The following is a 25,211-nucleotide window of genomic DNA, read 5'->3' as shown; positions in this document are numbered from 1 at the left end:
GACGCCCATTGGCACATGTATTACATTATTGGTACAAAGAGGTATGGCCAGGTGGGTGGACTTCATACCAATGAAAAAACACAAAGAAATTGCAGTTGTGTGCCCATCAGTCCACACTACAGTTTAACTTCATTTTGTTATGATACGTTTTGGCTGAAATGCAATTGCTGTGTGATTTAGGTTTACTGGCGTCATTTTTTTCTAGTCCCCAAAGCGCAATGTTCTCGTACCATACAGAAGCCATGACGAGGTGCTCAGGTATCAGGCTGTGCGTCCACCGTGTTGTTAGGTTTAAGGTGCCAGTACGCTTCTACAGAAATGCTTACTGGACAGTTGAATAGCTTCAGGAACACTCAACACCTCTTTGATGTTGTGTTAGGAGAGGCCTGTGTCCAGCCATTACTTTTACTCATAGTTCTTTACATTATTATGACTTTATAACAGCTGTAACAAATCTTAACTGTCAGTTAAAGTCACTCTGCATGAGTGTGAGTTATGTAAATGTACATAAAAAACATATATTGTAATACAAAATACAAGACATTCACATTGGCTATGTTTACATGGATCCTAATATTCCACTAATAGTCAGAATAATAGCCCAATCGGAATAAAAATCCATGAGAGTTGTGGTGTAAATCATTGATAATCCATTCAATAGGAAAATATTAGCGCCTAATAACCATGTCATTAATCCGATCGTTTCTCTCTGGTTGGAATAAATATATTCTTGCTGCGCATGTTTGCCCCACATGGGGGTAACAGTAGGTGACGGTAGAGTTAGAGAGAGAGAGCGAGTGTGTGTGACAGAGTACGAAGTGTGTCAGTGAATAAATGCTACAACTCCTCCTCAAGACCCAAGCCAAGTTCCTGTGTCCTGCTTGCACACCTGCTGATTAAAGTGAAGGGAGTTAGCCTGGAAGTTAGCGACGATGGGTTAGCCTAACCTGACCAGTTCACTTAAGGTGGACTGACTTAAGGTGGACCAGCAATTGTCATTGTAGTGACAATATCAGCCGCTCCTAAACTGAGACCGTCCCACCCCCCATGACTGGTAGGAACAACTGACATGTCGACCAGATGTATTCGTCACTTTTCACAAGACTAGAACGTATTAGATCACATCACATGTAAACAGTCAACCTGAAATCTTCAATCGGAATGACTTCAATCAGAATGAAAAAGAAGTGTGCATGTAACCGCAGCCATTGTCATCACTAAATTACCACATAAAACCCCCTGACAGTTAAGCATCATCATGTTTAGATGAATGCTGTCATTTTAAGAACTTCAGCAGTAGCAACATCTGTCAAAACACCATCCGCCTTCCAGCCACACCACGCCAGCCTTCATCCACCACCAACCCCTCCTTGATGGTCTCTGACAGCTCGATGGTTGATGTGTAAGTGAGCTTATAGCCCAACAATAGCTTTAAAAAGGCCTCACATGCAGCCAGACGACAGTACTCAACTACAAACTGAGAAGTGTGTGTATCAGAACAAATGGTCAGGAAAAAAACCCCTTTTTTTTATTTGATGAATTGATTTTCACCAGACGTCAGCTTTCCCCACGTGAAATGATGAATGGGTGATTAATGTGTCAGGGATACGGAGCAAATCAATTTCTGGTGACCCGCCTTGTAGCAGTGACCCAGAAGGCAAGGCGCGTGGGAGTCCGCGGTAGGGGGGTGAGGGGGAATGAGGGAACCCACTGGGAACAGCACCTGCATCATAGCATGATTTACATTTTTAACATTTATTGTTTTTATTGATTGAGCAGGAGCAGGTGTAGGGTTTTGCTCAAACCTGGGACTGTTTCAGTCACAATAATACTTCATCCATAGTGCAACATACAGCGTGAACCAAGCCTGTCTCATTTTCTCCCTCCCACACACACATACTTTGGGTCAATCCTGAATCCATCACACTGGTATCCAGTGGTCATTGCACCCAACCAATCCTGCAAGCTCATTTTGTTAAGACGGTCTTCACCAGAAAAATAACAGCATGCGTTGTTTGTTCATGTGCTGATGATGACAAACATACAGTAGATTTACATATTATTGTCTTCTCCATGTATGAAAGGCTGTTGTAACACCACTGCAGGACCTCTCACACCAGGTCTACACAGGAAGTCTAATGTGAGCGGCACGTTTAAGAGTTTCAGTCCTCCAACCATGTCTACACAGGTGGCCTCCAGGTAGGTCACCCACGTTTTGGAAGCACTCAGAGCCCGATACACAGTCACTGTACATATGTGTGTAAAATGGACTTGCAGCCTCAAACACTTTGGGGTCATGGTTACACGCGAGTGAAACGTGGCAATACGCAGCCCATGAAGACAGCTGTAGTTGATTAAAATAGAAGCGTATCTGTTCTGTCATATGTGTGTGTGAGACAGACGACTGAAAAACGAAGCTGAAACACAGAGTTCATGGTGGTTGGTTTGGCTGTACAACATGTCATACTCTGTGACTGAAGTATGAGGTTCCTGTCCGTCTCCCCTCTTTTAATTTTTGTTTGTGCAATAACACAAAAAGGGACATTAAACACAAATTAAACAGACACACAACTAAGAGTACTGACAAAAGTACATCGTCAATTACAGCAGTAGCATTACTGTATGTTAGAGGAAAGAAATAAAGATTAATTACTTTAGTATAGCGCTGCATCGACTGGGGTTTCTGTAAGTGTATGTTACTGTTGGGTCATTTGTGTCTATTGTGTGATAGCTGTGGTTGTATGTACATGGAGTGGGAGGGGGGATCATCCCCCAGCACCTCATACTCAATTTTGCTCAATTTTAGTGACTTTTTAGTTTTAATATGACTGAAAAAGTTCTGCAACATTTAAGGGTCTACGGGGCCCAGGTTAGAATATTAAATATGAACCAAGGAGTCCAGTTTGAAGGCTATCGGACTTCGGTTTTGCAGCTTAAACAGCAAAACTAGCACAATATTGCTGCAAGCTACACGCTACAAGGAACTGGTGTTTGCATGTATTTGATTGGCCGAAGCAGTGCAGCGCAAGAAGATGATGTAAGACGATGTGATGTGGCAAAAGCTGATCCCAATACAAATTTATTTTCTGCCTCGTCCCTCCGCGTCTGTCTGAATATGTTTTTTGGCACAGCCTGTTATAACTGTCCTGCACCGCTTCATTTCAGTTAAACTGCAGAGCAAAGTCAGACTGATAATGGTTGTTCTTTTGATATAACAGCTACTTTGAGTAGAACAGCGTAGATGATTTTTAAATCAGCAACTTTCATTCTTTTCCAAACAAATTCAAGTTTGAGAAATAGGATTTTATCTCGTCTGTTTGGCATTTGATAGATGCAGACTCTCTTCAGCGGTTCCAGAAATGGACACTGAAGTGTTTATCTCTTCCCCCCTTCATTAACTACCATCAAGGTGCCCTTGAGCAAGGTGCTTAACCCCCCACTGCTGCGCTGCATCTGCTTAGTGGTCAACAGTACACGGCTTTGGCTGTACTGGGCAGATCCCAGATGTAGATGTTTGTGTATGAATGACTCTAATGAGCAACAACATCACATCACATGATAACAGCTACAAAAAAAACACCCCAAAACTAAACAGATACAGTTTCTGAAGTCATGTTTAGTCAATGTTTTACTCTGCCAACATATGTAAAATATTGACTAGTGAAGCTTTAAAGGGGAGATGTCATTCTTTTTGTGATTTTCTGTTATTTATATACTGTTATAATGTCAGATGTCTGTGTTAAACATGCCTGGTTGCATAAAACCACTAAGGTTCCCCTTAAATTTTTATGTAAGGCTGTCTTAAAAATAAAAATTAAAAAAATGAGTCGCATAAAATCGCCATCAGGATTTCCTTAGGATGTTGTAAGGAAAACCTCTCTAAGCGTTTGCCCTGAGCTACTTAACTATTCCCTTATGTGTTGCCAGAAGTTCCTTAGTAACCATTTTCCTCAGAAAATTTTAAGGGATCCATACCAGTCATAGCATAAGACAAGGGTTGAATTTATGGTGATTGAAGAAGAAGAAAACTTGTGCAACTTGAGTATAGATTTGACTATCAGTATATCTTCAAAATCTCTACAGAACTTGAACCGGACCATGAACACCAAACTAGGAGGAACCATGCTTTGCCAGCAGTCCTGCAAAATGTTGATTGCCTTGAGATTTTTTTGGTGTGTGGGACTTTCCAGTCGGTTGTGGGAGATGTCTTTAAGATGCACAAGTCTACTGTCTTCATAGAGCGTGTCTTTGCTACAGCTGGGTTTCCTAACATTTGCGGTGTCATTGATGGAACACATGTGCACATACAAGCTCCTCATAGACATGAAGATCAGTTTGTGAAAAGAAAAAAACTATAAATCCATCAACGTGCAATTAATATGCAATCCAGATGCAAGATCACAAATGTTGTTGCTGAGTGGCCTGGAAGCGCCCACGACTCCCGAATTCTGTCTGAGAGTATCATCAGTAGAAGTTTTGAGGCAAGAAGACACTGGGGTATGCTGCTGGGAGATGGCGGATATCTCTGCCAGTCATGGTTAATGACGCCTTTCAGAAATCCTGCAAACCCAGCACAGAGAAAGCACAACATTGGCTACAGTTTGTCTCACCCAGGGTTGAGCACAGCCTAAATAAATAAAACGTTTTATTTTCTTTAATTTTTTGTGCATTTTGCCTGCATTGGCCTAAATGAACTGTCATCCAAATGTGAGTGCACCTGACCTGCTATGTGTGCACTACTACAGATATTAACAAGCTGGGCAAATGTAAAAATCGAGAGAATTGGGCAAATATCTTTTTAATTTAAAGTTTGGTAGTTCTAATATAACTCAAGTCCAGTAACTGCACAATATGCCACTGTTTATTATTATTAATTATTATTATTAGCTTGTCACGTGGCCTTATTTGTTCATGCCTGCAACTTTCTAGGCTTTCAGGAACGATACAACACAGCCGTTACCAAAACGAGGGTAATTATGGGGAGAGTGATCGACCAGCTTAAAAGGAGATTTCACTGCCTCCACACAGAGCTACGCTTGGAACCTGAGAGGACTGACAGAGTCGCCGTTGCCTGTGTTGTACTCTTCAACTTGTCAAAGGACTCGGGTGTCTTGCAGGACGGAGTGGACGAGGACGCGCCACATGATGGCAACGCTGTCCGTGACAAGCATAGACCAGACCAGACTTGTGAATCGAGGGCTCAGGTTATACTTGCACCCGACAAAATGACTTCATACCCGATAAATGAACATATGACTTGATTATTGCATTTTACTTTGTTTATTTGATTTGAGGGACGAGGAGAAGGTTAACAGAACAGGTCTAAATAAATAGAGAAACAAGCTAAATAAACAAACAATAGATGTAGACCTATAGACAAAAATAATTATTACAGTAGACCAAGGTGACATGTTTGTGTTGCAGTAGTGTGTGTTTTAAATTCAGATTATTCTTTTCCATTTCTAATTTGGAAATTTCAAGTTCTGTTCCTTACTTCTTGCCTCCATATCTCTCTCTCTCTCTCACACACACACACACACAAACACAAATCGATAAAGCATATGACTACTGATTTAATGGCTACAGCCTATAGTGTTTCTAATGGTTAAAATTTGGGCCAGTTGGAACTAAATAGATTAGTTATATTTGTCCATGAGTTTCTTTATCTTCAGTGGCTGAAGAGCAGAAAACTCATCCCTAGCAGACATATATTACAGGGAGGGGATAAAGAGTTGTTTTTAGGCCTGTGGCTACTAATCTATGTGACACAAGCTGCATAATGACAGGCTCAGCCATGCACGCTGAATAGTGCGGTAGCTGATTTTCCCAACCCTGTGCAAGGGAGACCCTCTCCATGCTAACCATGTACACACAACTCAGATAAAGAAATAAGTCATTCTGCTAATAACCTATGAATTTAACATTGAATAGACATTATTATGCATGAGGAAATGAAATCTGTTAGATAAGCTACTTTAGAAACTAAATTCAGCATATATTACCGTGTGGTGAATCCCACCATGTTTCAGTATTGTGGAACCTTATCTTGACTTGCCATATTTTGTTATAACGTTAATCAAAACATGCTATTATAACAGCTAAGGTAAACTATTAACGATAGCCTACCTACGCTATGCCTTCAACTGTTAATGTAGCCTACATATTAGGCCTTCCTGTTGTTTCCAAAGCCACTTTGAGGAACTCCACTAATGCCAACAAGGGAGGGAGGATCTTTTCCCAAAATGTCCTGAACCAGTCTGGAGGATTCAGACGGGTCTTTCAGTGGTGACCCTCCTCCTGCAACACCAGCATTAACAACTGTTTTAATTATTGTCAACACTGTAATGTGTCACTGGCAACTTTAGCTAGCTAGCCAAATGTTAACATAACTCTGTCTCATATATTAACTAGCTAATTAACTAGTTAGCTGTATCATTTTACGGAAACTCAGCAGTTCTTGTCTACTCCTGTGGTTGTTTGGTTATCTCCTTTCCTGCTGTCACAGTAATATTTTCATATTTTTTCATTACTTCATCTACAGTTTGTTTCACAGCAAGATTCCTCTTGATTTTGTCTGTTACTTCTTGCCACATCTGCTTGTACGTATTTGTTATTGTTGTGTTAAATTCACTTTGGATTATGTGCTTGCGCTTTACAAGTTCTTCGAGGAGAACAACATTCTCAACTTCTGTCCAGTTCGGCTTTCTTTTTCTTTTTGTACTCTCTTTGTTGTCCATTTTGGAGAAGCTAGCTAACACTGACAATAATGCTGTAACCATGGTAACTGAAGTGCACATGTGTTATATTATGACAGTAACTACCGTGAAAACCTTAGCCTAAACACTTAGGCAAGGAGACATCCTAAGAGGCTTTATGCAACACTCCTAAATGAACCCCTGAGCTTAGGGAAATATTTATATTAAATATTAAGGGCACCTTGATATTAAATATTAGGGAAATATTTTGCATAAGGGACAAACTTAAGGTTGAAACTCAAGGTAGTTTATGCAACCGGGTACAGGCCTACTTGCTCTGAACGCTTCGTTTGCATTGTTATCCCTTTGTCAGATTGTTTGCACATGCCCACGAACAGCCGTCTGTTTCATAGTCTTTGTTGCTAAGGTTGTTCCAGGGGTCGATCACGTTGTTGACTCGCATATTTCAGATCCGATTCAGGCTCAAACATGTACGAATATATTTGAGAAATTTCTAGAAAAGGAACAAGAAAATGTAGTGAAATTCTACTACTATTGTTTGGAACTGACGAATCAGAACAGAGTGGGTTCATCGGGAGGCGGGCTTTAAAGAGACAGGAGCTAAACGGCCTGTTTCAGACAGAGGCTGAACTGAGGGGCTGCATAATGGGCCAGTATAAGATAAATATAGAGTTGTTTAAACTGTAAATCCTTATTATTAAGATATTCCAGCAGAACCCCAGAATAAAAATGTAGAGAAGGAAATGTGCATGATGTGTCCCCTTTAAAATAGCTTCTATGTCACACAAAAAAATCAGCTTTCGTCTGGTATGAAGACGATCAATCATCAAATTTGACAGAACATCTTTACATCGCAGCATATTTTTAGAGACCGCAGTTGACACAGAGAGTCGCTTCTGTGTTCCTGTGTGAACCCTGATCCCTGTAACGCTTTCTCTGTCCTGTCAAGCATTGGATTCAAACACTTCCTCACTGTGTCCTCTCTTTCCACTCTGCTGCTCCTGCTGCAGAAATCTACACTGCAGGAGACGATTAATGGGGTTCAGGTGCTGTTCTTGTCTCTCTTTGTCTCCCTTTGCTCCCTGACTGAACCCCACCCTGCCTGTTCGACACAAGGGGACAATATGAGCCACAAGCTGCTTTATCAGAATCACTTTTCTTTTCTTTTTTTTTTAACTTTCTCAAACTTTACAGTGATAAAACGATGTTCTCCTTGTAAAACTTCTTTGGTTAAACCTGATAGTTTTTCTCTGACTATTGAAAATTACATAGTTAATCCTTTCCCTCAGGTTAAGAGTCTGGGTGCCATCTTGGACAGCATATTATCTTTTGATAAACATCAACACTCGGTCTGCATACTTCCACCTACGCAATATTAATCGTCTTGCCCATCGCTTACACCCAACAGCACCGCCATTCTCATTCAAACCCTGATTACATACCGTATTGACTATTGCAGTTCTATCCTCTTTGGTCTTCCTCTCAAGTGTCTTCAGAAACTTAAATTGGTCCAGAATTGCCCATATCATTACCAGAACTCCTCCGTAGATCATATCACCGGCTCCCTGTTAAATACCGTATCGATTTCAAGATTCTGCCTCTCACCTTTAAGGCCCTTCATAACCTCGCACCTTCGTATCTTTCCCAACTCCTTCATATCTACACACCCTCCGGTACTCTCAGATTCTCTCCCGCCGTCCAACTCGCTACACCATCCGCCTGCTTGAGCCGATCTGCCCGCTGCCTCTGGAACTCTCGCCCACAAGACATTTGCAATATTGACTCTCTCTCCACCTTCAATTCCTGTCTCAAAACGCACCTTTTCAAACTGGCATAATCGATCTGATCTTGACTCTAATGGTTACATCCACGTTGAGTTATGCACTGATGATGATTTTATGTTTATCTAATGTATTAACTTATTTTTGTATATATCGCTGCTTTGTTTGATTTTATGATGTCTTGATACATTGCTGCTTGTTTTTAACTGTGTCTTTTAAGGCGCCCATTAATAAAATGCATTATTATCATTATTAATGTTTTTTTTTTTTCAAGGAAAGTAAATGTAAAAGAATTCACCTTTGAATATTTCTTGCCCCCCAAACTGCAGCATGAATGAGTTTGGCCCTGACGAATGATTGACAGGTTATCTTCTGTTGATCTGCAGTTTGGGATTTAAATAATTGGTACGAGTCACTGAAGAACAAATCTGTCGGTACGAGTGGTTCTTGTTAGGATAAAATTTCAATACCGTTATGGACACTGCTAAATTTGTTGTGTATACAGCAGTAGAACTTAAAACCCCACAGTATGATTCAGTGAATAAAACCTGCCTACAAATGGAGCAAAACAGGTAAGGCAAAGTTAATTTGTGTTGAAAACAATTCTACATTTTCTCTAATTGGCAGGTTTTGTTACTTATTTTAAGAAAATAAGACTTTTAGTAGTCAATAACACATAAAAATGAGTAAGGCAGAGATTTTGACAGTGGAGGATGTAAGAAGCCTCTCTTTCTACTCCTCTCCTTTACCTCTACCTTTCTCGTGACGTCTTGGTTTAATATCTCTCTATTCACATGCCAATCTCTCTCCTCTTCCTCTCTCTCTCTCTATTCCCCCCCAACCGCTGCCCTCCATCATATATTCAGGAAGATTAATATTTCATCTGCCACTTCACAGCGTTCTCCGGCAGCATTGGAGAGCAGGAGGAGGAGGAGGAGGAAGCAGGGGTTACTCATTAGTCACATGGTCCTGTGTGCAGTCATTACTCACGTGTTTTATTATACCTACGACATAAGAGAGGACATTCTGCTCTCTAATGAGGACTTTAAAGAACACATGGTGATTGTATAAAAACTTTCCCCCAATGATGTATTTAAACTATGGATGGACTGATGATTAGTTTGGTATTTTCATTTTCGAGTCTAGTAGAAGATCTTGAACAGAAAGCAAAAAAAACTTCAGGTTTCTTATGAATTATGAATTCTACAAAACAACTTTGTTGTGCAAATGTATTTCAGAGAACTGTGTCCCTTTTTCACAGCATAATAGAAACTGACAACCGTTATACTTTGGCCAGATAGTTTCAACTGTGTGTGATTATAAGAGAAAAACAGAGGGGTAAATACAGACAAATTATGTGGTCTTATCATGTGGTCTGATATGAATAAAATACCAAGAAGACTGAGATCTGAACCCAGCTGAACACATATGAGAGACTTTGGGGCCGATGTTGTCAGGGACTGGTTAGACCTGCATTATATAAAAGCAACATTTAAGACTGAAATTATTTCAATTGAATTACCACCATCGAATTTGCACCATTGACCAATTACAAACAATCAGTTCATAGTACTGATCTTACAGCGAACAAGACTTTTAGAGCCCAAAATGAAGGAAACCATGTTATAGTTGTGCTGTACTATTTTATCAAGGCTAATCCCAGAGATACAACATGGCCTGCAGTCAACTGTGACACACAATGACAGCACAAATACGTCTCTTGACTTAAACTGTGTTAACTTATTGAATAGAGACCAAACTAGCTAAACAAGCTAGCTTGTTAACTTTAACTAACTGGTATCAAGCTGCTTAACTTGTTGTGTTACTTTGGCTAGCGAGCGCAAGCATATCATCGGCTAGCTAGTGGCGGTTAGCTCTCCAATCACAGTAGCCTCACAAGCAGTCTGTGGCTGAAATCACTCCCTTGTTCACTTATTCACTACTTCTCATATAATAAACACTCTGGTCACTCAATAGTGAGCAACAAATCTAGATTTTGCACACTCATTAATCGTTGTCATTTTGCATCATCACTGACAGCTGTAGAGCCACACAACACTCATTTTTGCATCTAAATCTGTGATTGGTCAAATCATACAAACTTGTGGATTACAACCAATGGCAAACAGCCAAGGGGTATACATTTACATGCCCATGTATGCTGGATAAGAACCACATCTCCCAAGGACACAGGAGACACAAGAGCCCTAACCTGTCTGTGGCTTTTGACCTTTTAACCTGTCCTGTTTAGTCCCAGACCCAGGATGTTACCTTATCTGAGCCTAAACAAGAACGGGAAGAGAGGAGTGTGCCTCCCTAAAACACATTCCTTCTCACAAGGACATGCACACATTAACAAAGCAAATGATCATCCTTGCACAACTCTGCACATTAAAATGATAAGCCATCCCTTTGGTCTTTAATTACCTTTACAGCGCTCTCCGTCACCATCAGCAAAACACCAAATTTAGGGAATATCTCTAAATTTTGTTTATCCCTCCTATGAACTGCACTGAAGCTGTTCTGAAGGCTGGTGGTTATTAGACACTGTTGGTTTATTAATCTGTCCTTCATCTCTCTGTAAGTAAGTCCCCAAAAAGCATTGATTTTGTGATTTGCACAACAAAAGGTGTCTTGGTTATACCTGTGATAAATTTCCTTGAAAAGTAAACATTTTTTGCGTGCAGGGTTAACTGTTATTTCAACAGGTTTTCAGTGCCTACATTTAAATAAGAAGTCACTACATATTGAAAAAGTAAATGAAAGGTTGAAACAAAAGCTACCTAGACATCCAAAAAAACATTTCAACCAAATTTAGTTCAGTTTTAAAAGATTTCTTTCGACCTGCAAATTTTTGTGCATGTAAAATCCCACAAACCTGAACAGAAATATGCATACATGAATATATAATACGTAACACATGCACACATCTACATAAAAACACATAAAGAATAAAGCGTATATTTAACAGTCTCGCTGCAATCTGCATCATTTAAAACAGCCCTCTGAGCCCTGTATGACTGACACACCAGCATCTGTTTGAAGATGTAGATTAAAGTTTCTCCCTGAGACAAACAGTTTGCAAAATGTGTTCATTTGTCCAACAGCCAACAAGTCCTACAAGCTAAAAGACAAGACGCCTTGTCATTGTTGTTTGTTATTTATTTCAATTACCATATTTTCAACATGTGTACGACAGGTTTTGCAGGATCTCCTGCTCATGTTTTTGGCAAAAGCAGTTAAAAAGTGAAAACCTTTGTTGCGCCCCGGTGGCCCACTGATTAGGATGCAAGCCACATAACTGCAAAGTCAGCGGTTTGATTCCAGCAGTTGCATGTCACCTCCTGGTCTCTTTTCCTGTCTACTCTCTACTGTTTCTGTAATAAAGGCTTAAGAAATGCCCATACATAACAGTGTTATTTTACCGTTTTACAATAAGGTGTCACCGATGGACTGTATATAAAGATGAGTGTTACATCACCCTTTGGTTTGCATTGGAGCCAGTTTGAAGCCAAGAGTTGCAGCTTATGGTCGGCGCAATATTTTCCTTTTGGAGCCGGGACCTTCCCAATAAGGAATGAGCGGTGTTGCCTTTCACACTACCTCGAACCCAAGCTAACTGGGACCCTAGCTTACTGGGAACACTGAGTGGCGCACTTTGGCTAACATTAGCTACTTTAGCTAAATTGTGCTAACAGTGCCGGTATCATAATGAAGTAACATTAAACTTAACGAAACAATGCGACGATAGTGCGTCTCAGTGTGAGTCCCGGAGCCGGGGAGGGCAGCAGGTGAGCCAACTGTCAATCACAGCTGTCAATCAACGCCCACAAGGCAGACATTAAAGCTTCTGTAAGTCTTCAAATCGTATTAACGGAGCAACAATTTCCAAAATGACCACCAGCACACTTATTAGAGGGCCTGCATTTATTTATTGAGACCATAATGACTTGATGAAAAACATGATTGTACTTCTAGAGAGAAGTTGAGGTTTTTTCACCTTCAGGTACTTCAGCCTCAAGCCGTGGTAGTTGTGTACCACTACTGTAATATTTTACTACCTCTGAAGTAGCAAATAACAGTTACAGATGGAGACGCTGCTCAGAATTACTTGGCAGATAAACTCCCCTTCTTCAAACCATAATTTGATGCATTTACATTTTAATTTGTGTATGGATTACGCAAAAAAGATGTTAACTAGTGATCTGTCAATGGGCTGACAGGCGTATTTTTTTAAACTTTGGACAGAGCCAAGCTAGCTGTTTCCTCCTGTTTCTAGTCTTTATGCTAAGCTAGGTTAACCATGTCCTAATGAACAGACATGAGCGTGTTTTCAATCTTCTCATCTAACTCTCAGAAAGAAAGCGATCTCAAAATGATCAATTATTTCTTTAATTGAACTTCATCAACACATTTAAACTGGACTTCCAGTATCAGGACTGTTGTTTTTTTTTTTCTTATAATGGCCTCAGCAGCCTACATATGAGGAGTCAGAGAGGAGCAGATTATTTTGTGTAATTGAGTTAATCTGGAACATGAGAGTGAGGTGTTATGTTGAAGATGGAGAGACGAGGAGGAGGAGGAGGAGGAGGACGGAGTATGAAAGGCTACATTAAAGGGTTTTTTTGTATCCCGGAGAATACAGCAGGAATCAATCTCTGCTCTTTGAGACGACAACAATGGAGAAAAGAGTCACTTATTTCATCATTATGAAGGCAGGATGTTTCTGACTAGTGCCCCCTGATGGGCCAAGAGTCAATTCTATACTGATATTCAATGATAATGTGGGGCTTTAATTAAATTTTCAGCGCTGTTCACATTATTAACACATTATGTTGTGTTACTATGGAAACATAGATTCCAGGAGGCCAAGAAACTGTGATATCACAGTATTTACATGTTTGTTTTTCTTAATGATAACACAGAGGTCTCATAATTAGCAAGCGGTGATAAACAGCTCACTTCCCGAGGTACATGATATTTTCATATATCAGAGTAAGGAAACAAAATAAAATAAAAAAAATGTAGGTGAAGACTTTGAGCCATTCAGGGGAAATTGGAGTCAATTGGAGCCATGGAGCTTTTATCAAATCAATCCATTATATCCTGTCCAACCACTGGATGGATATCATGCGGTTTGAGGGTTTACATATTTAATGTAGTATCAGATAATACAGATTATTATTATTATTATTTATTCATGATACAGGGTAATTTGGGCCTCATTTTACATTCAATAATTGAGTGATGAGAGATGACTTTGATTTGATCCGTGATGCTTCTGGATACTTTATAAGCTTTATATAAATTTACCAGGCAGGTTATGATTAGTTTCAATATTTTCATAAAGGACTAGTTTAACATAGTTAGTTGGAACTTAGTTGGAAAATATGCTCATTTGCTTTATTGCTGAGAGTTAGATGAGAAGACCAATACTGCTGTCATGTTTTTATGATAGCTGGATTAAACAGCCGGTTAGCTTAGTTTAGCATAAGGTCTGGAAACAGGGAGACACAGCTAACAAAATCCACCCACCAGCACCTTTAAAACTCACAGCTAAGAAATAGTCTGGCACATAACCAAGTGTATAACCACAATCTGTTGTTTTTACATTCCAGTTTTTGTTTTGTATTAAACAAGCCAGATATAATACTAGTAGGGTTGGGAACCAAAAACCAGCTCCAAATTAGAACCAAATCCAAAATTTTTGTCATGCTTATCAGTTCCTAAACATGATAACCCTTTATTATTGCAAACAAAGGCTACATATCTGCCAAGACCTGTCTACGTCATGCATCAACACAACAGCGTCTAGATTTGTTTAGATATGAGCATGTCTGGCTAACATCACATCAGTAGTGAAAGATGAACCTTGGTAAATGCTCAAAAGTATGACTTCACTTTATTAAATAAAATGACAAGGCAAAGTGCAATGCATGTGGGAAGCTAATTAGCTGTAAGTCAAGTTGCAAATTTGCAAATTTGAGCAAACATTTAAGGCAGCACAGCGTCGATCTAGAAGAATGTCCAGTGTTTGATGTCATGCAATCTTGCTTCTAGGCCAAGTGTGTCATCAGCCAGCGCTAGCACCTGGCTAGCACCTCCAGTAAAGCCAGGGATACCAAGCTGCTTTTTCTTGTTGTTAAGCAACATACAGGAACTCCTCAGCTGCATTCAGACTAAAAACAGTCCTGTGTAAAACCATAAAAGGGGCTTTGTTGGTGCGGGCATGTTGTTTAAAGTGCCGCTGAGACAATGAAATATAATCCAGCAAATCCAATTGGAGTAACAGATTATTGCATTTAAAGGTTTATAAGAAAAACACTGCATAGCAGTTTGTAATAATCACAGAATGGATTTGGAACCTGCAGCATCATCAGCATCTGCGTTCAAAACTACAACTGGTAAACATGCAGCACTGGAATCTTGTATTAAAATCATGTCCTTAAATAACCAACACAACAAATTGCACTGCATGATATCAACAGAACTGAAATCTGATTCATTATTTATGAACGCTGAGTCCTCTGTGCTCCTTCATGTGTGAATAAATATGAGGAGACGCAGGGAGACAATTGACCTGAACGACCCCACAGTAAAAGAACAGAGATGGTCAGACAGCACCATCCGGTGGTGAACAGACGACACTGCATTCTCTGTTGATGTACAATAATCAGGTGTTTCCCTTTCTTTAGATGTTGGTCTTTGCCTCGCTCTCACTTTTAAACCAATCAATTTAAAGATAAACTTAAATTATGAATTATTTTGCATGAACAGGTAACAAAAAAAGAGTAGACTCATAAAAAGAGATGTTTCTTTCTCCCTAAGTTTTTCTCTTTTTCTCTCATTCTTTCTTTCTCGTCCTTCACTTTACCTCTTTCATCCACCACTTTTTTCTCTCTCACTCTCTTCTACCTCTTCCTCCCCTCTTTCGCATCTCTTCCTGTATTCTCTCACCATTTCTCTGTCTTTCTCTTGCTTTTTTCTTCTCTTTATCCCTCGCTCTTACTTTCAGCCTCTTCCTCTTTGCACTTCTTCAACCTTACTCCCTCCTCTAACTTTGCATCTCCCCTTTCCTTACCTCCTCCTCTTCCTCCTCCTCCTCTCTCAGCATATATATATACAGTGTAACAGGACCACTCAAGCACGTCCTCAGGCCAATTATTTAAAAACACTAATAACCCTTTCTCTACTGGGAGAGAGAGCATTTTCCTCCCCATACATTATTAATGCGGCTCTGCATGATCGTTTTTGTGTTGCTTCTGCTTTAAAGGCTATATATGTCTGTCGATTTTCTATATTTTTCTTTCTTTCTTTCTTTCTGGATGATATGTTCCTTCAGTCTGAAGAGTTTGGGCACATAAGTTTAACAGCTCCTAATGCTAATAATACTCAATTCATTATTGGTTTGTCTCTGCACATGAGATCTGTTGACAATAAGAAAAAAATACAGAAACTCGACAGACATATCCTTCATGTGTGTGCTATTTTCAACAAAGGTGTGCGTGATAGTGATTTTCCCTCGCTGGTGCTCATTAAGAGCTGACCAGCTGAGTGTGACTGAGTGAGTGAGTCGGTGGTTCATGTAATTTGCATAGAAAGAGCTGGCCAAGTATGTACAGTAGCTCATTTATAGCTCTTGTTAAGTGGCAGCTGAGTGGACCCCAGAGCTGCTCAGGTGCAGTGACGAGGATATATCAAGTTAAGAGGTTAATTAAATCCAATGCAATCCAATCCGAAACTGTTTCCTACAGTTTTTTCTATTTTTTGTTGTACAGTGGGAAAAAAAACAGGTGATATAAACAGGCTTAAAACTCTATATTGAAACTGAACTCAGTAGTTGCCTTTTTGTGAATGTATGTTCTAATGGCTGCTATACTGTAGCCTCCCACTGCAGAACAAAGACAAATACATAGACAAAGACGTGAAAACAAGTATTAAGTCTCCAATAACCAGAGGGTGTCCATATACAGGTTATGTACTTTGCTCCCTATGAAATGTATCTTGTTCTAAAAATATATCGCAATAAGTCACCAACAGAGCTGCAGCAACAGGCGGAGCAACAGTGAAAGACATATGAGCTTCAAAGTCACACTCCTGAAATGAAACTGAAAGTTTGTCAAAGCGTTAAAAGCAAAACTCAGACAACTCTCTCTGTTTCTCTTTAGAGAAAAAATAATAGTTTATTCAGTTTTTCTCAGCAACACAGCAGAAACACTGGTGAGTACAATAGACAACCAGCATTAACACATACTTGGGCTCTATCCAACCAAGAAATGCCTCTCTTATCATACAAGTACGATGTGTCATGTGTATAATACAAAATGACCTCCTAATATTTCAGTAGTCATTGCTTGATATTTAAAATTGTCAACAATTCTGTAACTACTTTTACTTTTGTCCTTGGTGTGTAGATATGTCTGCTGCCACTAGTCTGCTGTCTGAAGATCAGTTTTTGTGCCCCATCTGTCTGGATGTGTTCACTGATCCAGTCAGTACACCATGTGGACACAACTTCTGCAAAAACTGCATCAGTGAACACTGGAATATTGCTGTCCAATGCCAGTGTCCCATCTGTAAAAAGCTTTTCTACACAAAACCTGAACTGCAGGTCAACATTTTCATCTCTGAGATGGTTGATCGGTTCAGACAGTCAGCTCAACAGAGAGCCAGCAGCAGCAGATCAGAGCAACAAGCTGCCAAACCAGGAGAAGTTCCCTGTGATGTCTGCACTGGAACCAAACTGAAGGCTGTGAAGTCCTGTTTGGTGTGTCTGGTGTCCTACTGTGAGAATCACCTGGAGCCTCATCTGACAGCATCAGGTCTGAAAAGACATGAGCTGATCAATCCTGTAGAGAACCTGGAAGGCAGGATGTGTATGAAGCACAATAAAGCTCTGGAGTTGTTCTGCAAGGATGATCAGACATGTGTCTGTATGCTCTGCACTATTTTAGACCATAAGACACATAATGTTGTTCCTCTGAAAGAGGAATATGGAGAAAAGAAGGCCGAGCTGGTGAAGACAGAGGCTGAGATTCAGCAGATGATCCAGAAGAGACGACTGAAAATTCAAGAGATCAAACAATCCGTCAAGCTCAGCAAGGAAAATGCAGACAAAGAGATAGCAGAAGATGTTCAGGCCTTTACCAAACTGAAGGAGTCAGTTGAGAAATACCAGGCCAGAGTCATCACAGTTACTAAAGAGAAGCAGAAAAGGACAGAGAAACAGGCTGAAGGATTCATCAAAGAGCTGGAGCAGGAAATCTCTGAGCTGAAGAAGAGGAGTTCTGAGCTGGAGAAGCTCTCACACTCTGAAGACCACTTCAACCTCCTCCAAAGCTTCCCGTCCCTGAACGCTGCTCCATCCACCAAAGACTGGACAGAAATAAGAGTCTATCCACCATCATATGATGGGACTATTAAGAAAGCGTTGGCCCAACTGGTGGAGAGACTGAAGAAAATGTTCACAAAGGCTGAGCTGATGTGGGTCCAGCAATATGCAGTGGATGTGACACTTGATCCTGATACAGCAAATCCAAAACTCATCCTGTCTGATGATGGGAAACAAGCCCATCATGTTGATGCAAAGAAGAATCTCCCAGACAACCCAGAGAGATTTTCTATTGGTGCCTGTGTCTTAGGGAAGCAGATTGTTTCTTCTGGAAGAATTTACTTTGAGGTTCAGGTTAAAGGAAAGTCTGATTGGGTTTTAGGAGTTGCCAGAGAGTCAATCAACAGGAAGGGGAGAATCACAATTAGCTGTGAGAATGGTTACTGGACTGTAGATTTTAGGAATGAAGAGCATTTTGTTTTTGCTGACAGTCCAGTCCATCTCCCTCGGAAGTCAAAGCTTGAGAAGGTTGGGGTGTTTGTAGATTATGAGGAGGGTCTAGTCTCCTTTTATGATGTTGATGCTTCAGCTCTTATCTACTCCTATACCGGCTGCTCTTTCAATGAGAAACTCCTCCCATTCTTCTGTCCCTGTCTTAATCAGGGCGGTAAAAACTCCACCCCTCTGATCATCTCCCCTGTCCACCACACTGAGTAGAAAAACCATTTGATTTCCTTGATTTGATTTCACTGTTACTTAATGTAGGAAATCTCCATGGTTAGTGGTAATGTACAGTGTGTTCTTGTTTTCTGCAGATTCTAGTTGTTGTAGATGTTTGCCCTCTTTATTATATATCCCATTTCTACTTACTACCGCAACACAGTAATTTCACCATGAATAATTTGTTTGATTTTATGTAATGTTGTTTATTCTGTTCTAATAAGTGTAATACCTGTCTTCAAATGTCAAACATCACAACAATGTAAATAGAAAAGGTTTTGCATGTGTGGGTTTAGAAAATGGCTGTTATAGTCCAATAGTTACAGGGCCTAGCTCAAGAGTTTTTGGTAACACTTAAGATTACAAACTACAGAATAATTGCATAGACTAAATAAGACATTATCCCTGGTTATGCTGCACTTATTTTGATCCTTTAAAAAATGTTATGGGAATGCAAATCTAAATCGGTGGGTGGAATACTCTTTTAATGGGACTGAAAGTTATCTGACTAAATTAAGTCCAACTGAAATGAGCAAAACATTTCTCTTTAGTGAGAAAAATGTCATGGACTCATGGTTTTTGGACTCTCTGTTTTTGATCTCTTGGTCTCCTATGTTTTTGAAGTGTCCAGCCACTTCTAAAAAAAAACCTGGCCTTGATCCAGCTGTTTTAAACAATTTCAGACCCATCTCAAAATTGCCTTTCATTTCCAAAATACTGGAAAAACTTGTTGCTGAGCAGTTTCTCCAAGTTGTGGAAAGAAATATTATCTTTGATAAATTTCAATCTGGTTTTCGTCAAAACCATAGTACTGAGACTGCTCTGTTCAGAGTCATGAATGACATCCTCATGCAGGCTGATACGGGGGAACTCTCCATCTTGGTCTTACTTGACTTGAGCGCTGCCTTTGACTAAATACATGTGTTGGTATCTCAGGGAAAGCTCTAGAATGTTTTATGTCATATTTGTCAAATAAAAGTTTTTCTGTCTCTATGGGTAACTATGTGTCCTCATCCACTCCGCTGCTATATGGGGTGCCCCAGGGGTCAATACTTGGTCCAATTCTTTTCTCTTTGTATGTGCTGCTCTTGGGCCAGATAATCACTTTGGTTGTATATCCTATCATTGCTATGCAGATGACACTCAGCTATATTTTTCTGTAAAACCAAATGATTTTAGCAACCTAAACACTCTCCACAGCTGTTTAGCTGCGATAAAGGACTGGATGTCTGTCAACTTTCATCAGTTAAATTCTGACAAAGCTGAGCTTCTTATTTTTGGCCCCGAAAATACTGCTAAAGGCATCATTCAGCATATTGGCCCACTTGCCCCCTATGTCAAAACTAACGCCAGGAATCTTGGTGTTATATTTGACCCTAAATTGAAATTTGAACACCATGTCAATAAAATGGTTAAATCCTGCTTTTTTCAACTTCGGAACATTGCAAAAATCAGACCATTACTGTCAGCCTCTGACCTAGAGCATATCATTCATGCCATCATTTTTTCCCGTCTCGATTACTGTAACTCCCTTTTCACTTGCCTTAGCCAAGCTGACCTGTCACGTCTTCAGCTTGCACGAAATGCAGCAGCAAGGCTATTAACTAGGACTGGCCACGGATTCCACATCACTCCTGTTTTAGCCTCACTGCATTGGCTGCCAGTGAAGTTCAGGATTGATTTCAAGATTCTCTTAATCACTTATAAGGCCTTACACGGTTTAGCTCCTGCATATATATCCAAGCTACTAAGCCCATATACTACCATGCGGTCACTTAGGTCTTCCAACCAAAACCTGTTGGCCGTACCACGTGCCAAACTAAAAAACCAAGGCGACTGTGCTTTTGTTGCCCTGGCACCCAGACTTTGGAACAATCTCCTCACTTCCATCAGATCAGCTGAATCTGTTGACTGTTTCAAAAAACACCTAAAAGCCTCCTTTTTTTTAGAATGGCTTTCTCATAACATTTCATAAATTCAAGTGTGTGCTCTGGGTGATGACTGTATGCTTGCTGTGTTCGTATGTGTGAGATGTCTGTATGTGTTCTTGAATATGTCTTTCATGGTTTTTGTGTCCTATTTTCTTTGTGTCCCAATATCACTGTAAAGCACTTTGTAACTGTACTATCTGTACTATGTTACACTTCTGTTTCCCAGTCCTTTTGGTCATTTGATTTTGCTTGTTCATATTATTTGTGTTGTACCTTTAAAGGACTGTCTTGTATTTCTGATTAGCTCATAGTGTTGTGTACTTGAGTTTATATTCATGTATCTTCCTGGACAGGTTAATATAGACTGGTTTGTATCAAGAGGTTTGTGTTCTGTTTGCTTTGTGTATTCCTGCACTCCTCCCAAGCCTGTTTTTTCCCCTCCACACCTGCCCTGCATGAAGCTCTTTAGCCCTGCCCTGCTCTGTTTTCTACACACCTGTCCCTTATCAGCCTCGTCAGCCCTTCCCTGCTCCCAGTGTCTCCCTCAACCATCAGCTGCTTGCCTGTTCCCCTGTCCAGTCATCTGTTCCCCATTTCCTCATTAGTTCAGTTTGTATTTTAGCCCTGGATTTCTATTCAGTCTTTGTTGGATCCTCGGTTTAGTCTGTTAGGTATTGTTATGTATTGTCCAAGTTTGCGAAGCGCGACTGTGATCAGTTTTTGCTTTGAGCTGTTAGCTTTGTTTTTGGTCTGCTCATGTCCTTATCAAAGAAGTTTCTTCAGCCTCACTGAGCCTGCAGTGTCCTGCATTTGGGCCCATCTGCGCTGCACTACATGACAACAAACTTTACTCTTCACTCTTTGCCTCATTATGTAGCAATCTTTTTCTGATATATTAATGTAAAAACTGCTCTGGGGAAAGATAATCATCTGTCCATGGATATGAGGTATTGTTTGTGTGATTCATATTGTGAAGGGTATTTTTCTTTCTTTCTTTAATAATACTTCATTGTTGGTTTATCTCTGCACATGAGATCTGTTGACAATAAGAAAAAATATAGATAATCGACAGACAGATCCTTCGTGTGTGTGCTATTTTCAACAAAGGTGTGTGTGATAGTGATTTTCCCTCGCTGGTGCTCATTAAGAGCTGACCAGCTGAGTGTGACTGAGTGAGTGAATCGGTGGTTCATGTAATTTGCATGCAAAGAGCTGGCCAAGTATGTACAGTCGCTCATTTATAGCTCTTGTTAAGTGGCAGCTGAGTGGACCCCTGAGCTGCTCAGGTGCGGTGACGAGGATATATCAAGTTAAGAGGTTAATTAAATCCAATGCAATCCAATCCGAAACTGTTTCCTACGGTTTTTTTTCTATTTTTTGTTGTACAGTGGGAAAAAAACAGGTGATATAAACAGGCTTAAAACTCTATATTGAAACTGAACTCAGTAGTTGCCTTTTTGTGAATGTATGTTCTAATGGCTGCTATACTGTAGCCTCCCACTGCAGAACAAAGACAAATACAAAGGCAAAGACGTGAAAACAAGTATTAAGTCTCCAATAACCAGAGGGTGTCCATATACAGGTTATGTACTTTGCTCCCTATGAAATGTATCTTGTTCTAAAAATATTTCACAATAATCACCCTGAAAGAGGTAAAAAAGTCACCAACAGAGCTGCAGCAACAGGCAGAGCAAGAGTTAAAGATATGAGCTTCAACGTCACACTCCTGAAATGAAACTGAAAGTTTGTCAAAACGTTAGGAGCAAAACTCAGACAACTCTCTCTGTTTCTCTTTAGAGAAAAAATAAACTAAGTTCATTCAATTTTTCTCAGCAACACAGCAGAAACACTGGTGAGTACAATAGACAACCAGCATTAGCACATACTTGGGCTCTATCCAACCAGGAAATGCCTCTCTTTTCGTATCTCTTTTCAAGCACGATGTGTCACGTGTATAATACAAAAAGACCTCTTAATATTTCAGCAATCATTCCTTGATATTTAAAAGTATCAACAATTCTGTAACTACTTTTACTTTTGTCCTTGGTGTGTAGATATGTCTGCTGCCACTAGTCTGCTGTCTAAAGATCAGTTATTGTGCTCCATCTGTCTGGATGTGTTCGCTGATCCAGTCGCCATACCATGTGGACACAACTTCTGCAAAAACTGCATCAGTGAACACTGGAATATTGCTGTCCAATGCCAATGTCCCATCTGTAAAAAGCTTTTCTACACAAAACCTGAGCTGCAGGTCAACGTTTTCATCTCTGAGATGGTTGCTCAGTTCAGACAGTCAGCTCAACAGAGAGCCAGCAGCAGCAGATCAGAGCAACAAGCTGCCAAACCAGGAGAAGTTCCCTGTGACATCTGCACTGGAACCAAACTAAAGGCTGTGAAGTCCTGTCTGGTGTGTCTGGTGTCCTACTGTGAGATTCACCTGGAGCCTCATCTGACAGCATCAGGTCTGAAAAGACATCAGCTGATCAATCCTGTGGAGAACCTGGAAGGCAGGATGTGTATGAAGCACGATAAAGCTCTGGAGTTGTTCTGCAAGGATGATCAGACATGTGTCTGTATGCTCTGCACTATTTTAGACCATAAGATACATAATGTTGTTCCTCTGAAAGAGGAATATGGAGAAAAGAAGGCCGAGCTGGGGAAGACTGAGGCTGAGATTCAGCAGATGATCCAGAAGAGACGACTGAAGATTCAAGAGATCAAAAAATCTGTCAAGCTCAGCAAGGAAAATGCAGACAAAGAGATAGCAGAAGATGTTCAGGCCTTTACCAAACTGAAGGAGTCAGTTGAGAAATACCAGGCCAGAGTCATCACAATGATTGAAGAGAAGCAGAAAAGGACAGAGAAACAGGCTGAAGGATTCATCAAAGAGCTGGAGCAGGAAATCTCTGAGCTGAAGAAGAGGAGTTCTGAGCTGGAGAAGCTCTCACACTCTGAAGACCACCTCCACATCCTCCAAAGCTTCCCGTCCCTGAACGCTGCTCCATCCACCAAAGACTGGACAGAAGTCAAAGTCTGTCTGCCGTCATATGATGGGACTATTAAGACAGTTGTGGATCAACTGGTGGAGAAACTGAAGAAAATGTTCGCATACGGTGAGCTGATGTGGGTCCAGCAGTATTCAGTGGATGTGACACTTGATCCTGATACAGCAAATCCAAAACTCATCCTGTCTGATGATGGGAAACAAGTCCATCACGTTGATGCAGAGAAGAATCTCCCAGACAACCCAGAGAGATTTTCTATTGGTCTCTGTGTCTTAGGGAAGCAAACTGTTTCTTCTGGAAAAATTTACTTCGAAGTTCAGGTTAAAGGAAAGTCTGATTGGATTTTAGGAGTTGCCAGAGAATCAATCAACAGGAAGGGGAGAATCACAATTAGCTGTAAGAATGGTTACTGGGCTCTACGTTTGAGGAATGAAAATCTGTACTTTGCTCTTGCTGATACTCCAGTTTGTCTCTCTCTGAAGTCAAAGCTTGAGAAGATTGGGGTGTTTGTAGATTATGATGAGGGTCTGGTCTCCTTTTATGATGTTGATGCTTCAGCTCTTATCTACTCCTATACCAGCTGCTCCTTCAATGAGAAACTCCTCCCATTCTTCTGTCCCTATCTTAATCAGGGTGGTAACAACTCAGCCCCTCTGATCATCTCCTCTGTCCACCACACTGAGTAGAGAAACCATTTGATTTCCTTGATTTGATTTTACTGTTTTTTAATGTGAGAAATCTCCATGGTTAGTGGTAATGTACAGTGTGTTCTTGTTTTCTTCCGATTCTAGTTGTTGTGGATGTTTGCCTTCTTTATTATATATCCCATTTGTACTTACTACTGCAAGACAGTAATTTCACCATGAATAATTTGTTTGATTTTATGTAATGTTGTTTAATCCGTTCTAATAAGTGTAATACCTGTCTTCAAATGTCAAACATCGCAACAATGTAAACAGAAAAGGTTTTGCATGTGTGGGTTTAGAAAATGGCTGTTTATAGTCCAATATTTACAGGGCCTAGTTTGAGTGTTTTTGATAACTCTTTAGATTACAGACTACAGTATAATAGCATAAACTAAATAAGACAATATCTCTGCTTCTGCTGAACTAATTTAGATCCTTTAAAAAATATTATTGGAGTGCAAAGTTAAATTGGTGGAATACTCTTTTAATGGGACTGAATGTTATCTGACTAAATTAAGTCCAACTGAAGTGAGCAAAACTTTTCTCTTTACTCTGCCTCACTATGTATCTATTTTTTCTGATATATCATATATTAATGTTAAAACAGCTCTGTGATTGTGATTTACATCTTATGTTATACTTTTTCATATTATTACTTTTATTTTTAAACCAGTGAGGTCCTGATAAAGTTCATAACTGAAAAACAAACAACTCAGTTTGGTTGTCTCTCGCTTCCTGAACTGTGGTCTGGGGTCAAAGGTCAGGGGTAATATAATCATCTCTCCCTGGATATGAGGTATCGTTTGTGTGATTCATATTGTGAACGTTTACTAATTTTAAATGTATAGTCTGTAAAAAGTATTTTATTGTATTTTGGATATGTTTTAGGAAATTACTTTCCATTAGTTTAGTTTGTTGTTCAGTGTAAAAACATTAAACAATAAAACATAAAGCGAGTACATACGTTTCCTACATTGATATTTTTGGATGACATTAGAGACTCTTTAACTGCTGCAGTCTGATGGAACCACATGTGTCCAA

General features: G+C 40.0%; 2 protein-coding genes across 2 annotated transcripts; both read left to right on the top strand.

Moving 5' to 3' along the window:
• The first annotated feature begins 16,699 nt into the window (after positions 1-16,699).
• On the top strand, positions 16,700-20,910 carry LOC121881235 (E3 ubiquitin-protein ligase TRIM21-like). The gene is made up of 2 exons (XM_042388929.1): positions 16,700-16,717; positions 16,912-20,910. The coding sequence occupies exon 2, from the start codon at positions 16,914-16,916 to the stop codon at positions 18,543-18,545; it is 1,632 nt and encodes a 543-aa protein (XP_042244863.1). The 5' UTR covers positions 16,700-16,717; positions 16,912-16,913; the 3' UTR covers positions 18,546-20,910.
• Positions 20,911-22,019: 1,109 nt separating this feature from the next.
• On the top strand, positions 22,020-25,064 carry LOC121881234 (E3 ubiquitin-protein ligase TRIM21-like). The gene is made up of 2 exons (XM_042388928.1): positions 22,020-22,331; positions 22,534-25,064. The coding sequence occupies exon 2, from the start codon at positions 22,536-22,538 to the stop codon at positions 24,168-24,170; it is 1,635 nt and encodes a 544-aa protein (XP_042244862.1). The 5' UTR covers positions 22,020-22,331; positions 22,534-22,535; the 3' UTR covers positions 24,171-25,064.
• The last annotated feature ends 147 nt before the right edge of the window (positions 25,065-25,211 follow it).

Source organism: Thunnus maccoyii, chromosome 16 (assembly GCF_910596095.1).
Source record: "Thunnus maccoyii chromosome 16, fThuMac1.1, whole genome shotgun sequence".
In the NCBI taxonomy this organism is placed as follows: Eukaryota; Metazoa; Chordata; class Actinopteri; order Scombriformes; family Scombridae; genus Thunnus; species Thunnus maccoyii.
This window is presented reverse-complemented; position numbering and strand designations above follow the sequence as displayed.